At 45.6% G+C, this 5,743-nt stretch overlaps 1 protein-coding gene across 1 annotated transcript in view; it reads right to left on the bottom strand.

Annotated features, from left to right (window-relative positions):
* Nucleotides 1-5,705, bottom strand: part of SORL1 (sortilin-related receptor, L(DLR class) A repeats containing) — a 236,220-nt gene extending 230,515 nt beyond the window's left edge. Inside the window, exon 1 of the mRNA XM_006833925.1 lies at nucleotides 5,348-5,705. Within this exon, the coding sequence (XP_006833988.1) occupies nucleotides 5,348-5,632 (285 nt within the window). The 5' untranslated portion in view covers nucleotides 5,633-5,705. The remainder of the gene's footprint in view (nucleotides 1-5,347) is intronic.
* Nucleotides 5,706-5,743: the final 38 nt, after the last annotated feature.

Raw genomic sequence — 5,743 nt, 5'->3', positions numbered from 1 at the left:
GTTTCTGAGGAGCAGCTGGTGAGCTTGAACCACCAACCTTGCAGTTCAAACTGACCTTGAATTCTAGCGCATTAACCCATAGTGCCACACCAGGAGTCCTTTGGAAACCCCTTACGTGGTTGCTATGAGTCGGGGTACTGACTCAAAATTACTTAACAACAACCAATTACCTACTAAAAGCTAAAGTAGCTGAATGGCTTTTCTTTTTAATTCTTTAATTCTCCATCTCCTTACTCCACTCAGTTTCTCCTTACCTCTCACGTCTTCTACCTCTCAAAACCTCCATTCTCCATCCCTCAAGACATGCTAACAACTAAGGAACTAAACAGTAACCAGAGACTGACCATGGAATTGCACTCTATAAAAGAAGCTAGGTAGAAGTAGGAGTTTTTCAAGGTCACTCCCTTCTGAAGCCAACTCAATACTCTAAGCAACTCTTCATCTACAAGGAACTTGAAACAGCAAGTGCTTTGCCTTCTCATCTTCTTTTGGAAGTGTGTACACTTAGGTCAAACATCCTAACTTCAGAATCACTCAGCCAATTCTTTCCCAAGCAAATGTGCCGTGGAAGAATCTACTAAAAAGAGATCCAAAGCTAAACAATATTCTACCCCAAAAGAGGTTCTTTGTCTCAGCACCTTGTGTTATCACAGATACTTTTATTTTCAGTGTCAAATCAGGACACTGAATATTCCCCAGCCTCTAAAATGCAGGAATTATGAGCAGAGAGGTTATTGGAAGGGAAAGAAACCTGCAAATCCTGTTAGACTTTGTGCTGCATTCCTAAGGAATTTTCCCACAAAACAATACTATGAGCAGAAGACAGTATGATAGTTCTAAAGGGGAACATTCAGTACAATAAAATCCCAATTGTTCACTCACTATAACTTCCTGAACACATGAAAATACGGGTGCCACCACCCACTAACCATTCCAGTAGCATCCGGACCACTAAACCAAGTCATTTCACTATCCAATTGTGGGTTCCCCATGGTTCTCCTTATAAATACCGTTTATGTAACTGCAATCTTCTGCCTGCCCTCCAGGTCTCTCTTCCAGGTGTGTGGTTGGTCCACAAATATTCATTAAGGGCCTACCAAGTGCCAGGGAAAGGCTTGATCTATGCCCTCAAGGAGCAAATCGGGGGATTAAGTGGTTAAACAAGTAATTATACCATAAGGCAATGAGTGCTATAACCCAGCTCAAAAGAATCCTTTCCCACCAAGTTGCACATACAAGGAACTGGATGTTGAAAAATGGAACAGTTTTCCAGGCAAAGGCAGGAGTTGGGGAAGGCCTTTTTAAGTAAATAAAAAAAAGAAAGTGAATGGCACAAAGGTACCGATTTGATGTGAAACCAGGAAGATATTCAGTTTGGCAAATCGTATGCAATCCCCCTTTTTTTTGAAGACACTCAGCTTCCAAATGCTAATCTTGGGCAGAAATGTCCTGGTATCTGATATCAATTCTTTTCATCACTTATTACCATTACATGTCTCTAGTGTGGAGCTATGGGTTAAGACGCTGGACTGCAATGTCAGTTTGAACTGCAGGGTCAGTGGTTCAAGCTCACCAGCCATTCCTTAGCCTATACAGGGTCGCTATGGGTTGGAATCGACTCGATGACACTTAACAAGTTATCCTGGCAAAAATCAGTCTCACCCACATAACAGAATCCGAGGATATATGTAGTCAAAATAAGTAAATCTAGCTTACTCCAGGTGAGGGTATTGAAGGTTGCATGGTAGAATTCTCACCATCCATGTAGGAGATCTGTTTCAATTCCCAGCTAACACACTTCATGTAAAGTCACTGCCCATCTGTCAGTGGAAGCTTGTGCCTTGTTACCATGCTGAACAAGTTTCCCAGGAGCTTTCAGACTAAGACAGACTACAAAGCAAGCCCTGGTGATCTACTTTAGAAAATCAAACAATGAAAACATTATGCATCATGACAACTAGGTACCATGATACTCTATAAATTAGCAAAGCGGGGAAAAGAACCAACACAGAGGCAGGTATCTCCCTGCAAAAGTCTTCCACTCTCCCCTCCCATCCGTTACTTCTGCTTCCAGCCCTAATATGTACTACTTAGACATCCTCTTCACCTCACCCCACAGGTGAGAGGGCAAGAAGCCACAAGGTATCTGACTACATCCAAACCCTCAAGCCCTTATCACTCCATCTTCCCATGCCCTCCCTAACCTGCAGCCCATTAATAAATTGCCATAGACTTATTGGTTTGGCTTATCCTTAAATTTTAAGTTTTCTGAAACCATGAATAAAATCATATTCCCTACTCCCATCTGTGGAATCCTGGTGTGGCGTAGTAAGATAAAGTACCAAACAGTAAGGTCAATTTGATTCACAAGGTTAAGTTTGATCCTCAAGTTCAATGGTTCAAACCCACCAGCCACTCCTTGAAAACCCTATATAGAGTTGCTATGAGTAGGAACCAGCTCCACAGCACTTAAAACACAATATCTGTATCTGCATCCTCAACTCAGTATAGTCAATGCAAGCACTATTATTTAGGTTTAGAAGATAAAAAGGGGAGAGGGAAAATGAAGTGGAGCTTGGCTTAAAGCTAGAACTAGACTGACCCTATAATTTATAGCCCGCATCCTGACACTCCTGCAAGCCAACTGGGTGCTATTCATATCCAGCAGAGGCAATTTACAAACTAGGCTTCCCCCTGGGAAAACACAGGCAAATGGTCACCCTTGCCGGCAAGGTCACTCCAAATAGAAATGAGTTATATGGGAGCTAGTCACTGATTCCAGGAGATGCCGTTTAAAAGGTCTGCACTAGAGAGAGTTGCTGACTGAAAGGCCAGGAAGTTCTTACTATCTAAGCAAACCCTCAGATAGCCAATTCAACCCCGCTAGTGATTTAGCCTCAGGGCCACAGAGAACAAAAGCTCAGGAAGGCGGCCACAAAATGGAAAAATGCAGCCCCAAATCGCCAGCCTAGGGTAGGAATTCCTCATTAAGAGTTGGACTGCTAGCTCTCCATCTTTCCCAGATGAATCTAACTCAGTTGTCTGGCCCAGGAACATGAAAGCCGAGCTTTTTGGAGTCTCTCCCAATGAGAGCACAGTTCATCTCTTGTTGTTGTTGTTAAGTTCCGTGGACTCAATTCTGATTCATAGTGACCCTGCACAGGGTTTCGGAGGCTGTAAATCTTTACGGAAGCAGAACACTTCATCTTTCTCCCGTAGTTTTGAACTGCTGACCTTGAGGTTGGCAGCCTGACTCATAATCACTACGCTATCAGAGTTAACTTGCCCCAAATCTCCAGAAGCTTCCACAAACCAAACCTAAGGAAGAAATGGTACCTATGTGTATACTTTATTCCACCAAAACTCGAGCTGGGGGGACATGAACCCTGAGAAGGGTTGTCTCTCCCCTCTTGCCTGCCACCCACGGCCTCCAGAAGGCTGAGTCAAGTTCCCAGCAGCCCTGGGCTCATTGGGAAGACAGATTCAGAGACCTCCCTCCCCCACCCTCCAGGAGCAGGTGGTGTCTCCATGGAGAACAAAGACCGTGTTACCTCCCCTAGTCCCACACTCTTAACCACTACCACCACCACCACCACCCACCACTCACAATACAAAAAAAAAAAAAGTTACAGATAGGATACAGGGGAAGATAGAGGAAGGGAAGAAGGATCTGGCCCAAGAAGACCAAGCAGTCCCTGGCCTAGCTGCTCACTGCCTTATCTTTGGGTTGATAGTTGTTGTTAAGTGCCATAAGGACCCTGTATAGGGTTTCCGAGGAGCAGCTGGAGAGTTTGAACAGCCAACCTTGCAGTTCAACCCGACCTTTCAGTCCAGTGCTTATCTTACAACCCCACACCAGGACTCTTAGGTTGATGGTGGAAGTAGTCAAATGCTCCCACCCACCCCCACCAGTCCTCCCCACTTTTTAAGGATATACATTGTATTTCAGAAAGAAGATCTTTCCAAAGCACTATATAAAGAAAGACAGAGGTCACTGAGACTTTACACAATGCAGACAAAAACTGACAAGCAGGCAGCTCTGCCTCAGTCGCCTCACCTTTACAAGAAAACGGCACAATAGGATCTAGTAGTTTATAAGGTTCTTTCTGCTCTAGCATTTAACATCTGATTCTATATATCTATTGAAGAACTGGCCAAGGGAAAACCAGTGAAGACAAGCAGAACTCAATCCAACCTTTATTTTCAACTTTAAATGGGAATAATTTAACTCCTGGTGTGGCACTGTAGGATCAGCACTAAACTGTGAACCACAAGGTGGTCAGTTCAAAACCACCAGCTGCACCTTGAAAACCCTATACAGGGTCACGCTAAGGGTCAGAACCAGCTCCGATGGCACTTAACAACAATTTGACTGGAAATAATGTGCGTGTTTACCACCTCCACTAGTTCCTCTTTTCCTCCATCACTGACCTTCCAGCTTTGCTGATGTCGATCTTAACCACAGATCTTAACCACAGTGTCTCATGAAGCAATAAAACAGCCAAATTAATTTTGCTAATACTGATACTAATGAATAAAATCGGTTTGCAATACCTAGCAATAAGTCTGGCCATAAAAGTGAAATTCACATTACTTATGCGCTAATAAACCATTGCCTGGTTGAAAATAAATCTCTTAATGAAATCATCATGCCCCTAAAATTCTTGCAGTCTTCTCAAACCAATCTCGAAGGAAGATATTTCTGTCCAAAATAGAGTCAGTATCTTGAAAACAGAAGCAAGAGGACTGGATAGAACCTCACTCACTCACACACACACACACACACACACACACACACACCCCAGACACAAATTTAGTCCTTACATACAAACATACACACACATATATATGTACACACACACAAACACCTCTGGCTTTTACTATAGATCAGGATGGTCGATGTGCCTTTCGATTTGCTTACTTATTATTATGGCTGGATATGGTAAATGCGGAAGCCTTTGATGTTGTGTTTAAGTGTACCGCAGGGTACTTGCTTCCATGGTCAACGGTGGATACACTAAAGAAAGCCGCTCTCATCCAGATACAAAATGAAGCTGAACCCTTCCTATACCTGTCGGCAACTAAACCGGTGTGCACACACCCTGGGGAAGTATGCACTGCAACCCGCGAGTTACCTGAAATTCGTTCGCTAAAATCAACAGGAAGAGGATCAATGTAAACTCAAGTGTTGACGGTTGTACTCATGTAGCGGAGGGTGGAAAAACAAAAAAAAATGCAAGCCGGAAAGTCTCCAGTGGTGCTGGCACCTGGGAGGTGGACAGCAAGGGATGGATGCGGGCTGAGGAAGTGCAGGGTGAGGAGGCTGGCGGGTTGCAAAGCTGCTCACCTGTCCGTACACCTTGATGAGCTCAGGCTGCAGGACTGCGCTCCGTCTCCTCCGGAGCTGCTTCTCTTCTGCCCGACTCACCCCACTGGCATCCCCGCGCGCCCACAGCCGCAGTTCGCGCGGGTCGCTCTCCACCACGAGGAAGCCCCGGTCCTGGGGTGAGGGGGAGCCGCCGCTCATCAGTCTCTGCGTCCAGACTTCGCCAAGAGCCCCGGACGGCAGCAGCGCAACCAGGGTAAATAGGAAGGGGAGTCGCGACTCCCTCCTGCTGCTCCCTGTCGCCATGTTCGGGCGAACGCTACTGCAGGTGGCGCCGCCGCCAGGAGAGAATGTGCAGCGCGAGGCCGGCCGAGCGGTCTGGGCCCCGGCCGCGCGCGCCGCTCCCGGAGCTCGAGG

This window comes from Chrysochloris asiatica, unplaced genomic scaffold, assembly GCF_000296735.1.
Source record: "Chrysochloris asiatica unplaced genomic scaffold, ChrAsi1.0 scaffold00008, whole genome shotgun sequence".
In the NCBI taxonomy this organism is placed as follows: domain Eukaryota; kingdom Metazoa; phylum Chordata; class Mammalia; order Afrosoricida; family Chrysochloridae; genus Chrysochloris; species Chrysochloris asiatica.
The sequence above is the reverse complement of the archived record's forward strand: the minus strand, read 5'-3'. Positions and strand labels throughout refer to the sequence as shown.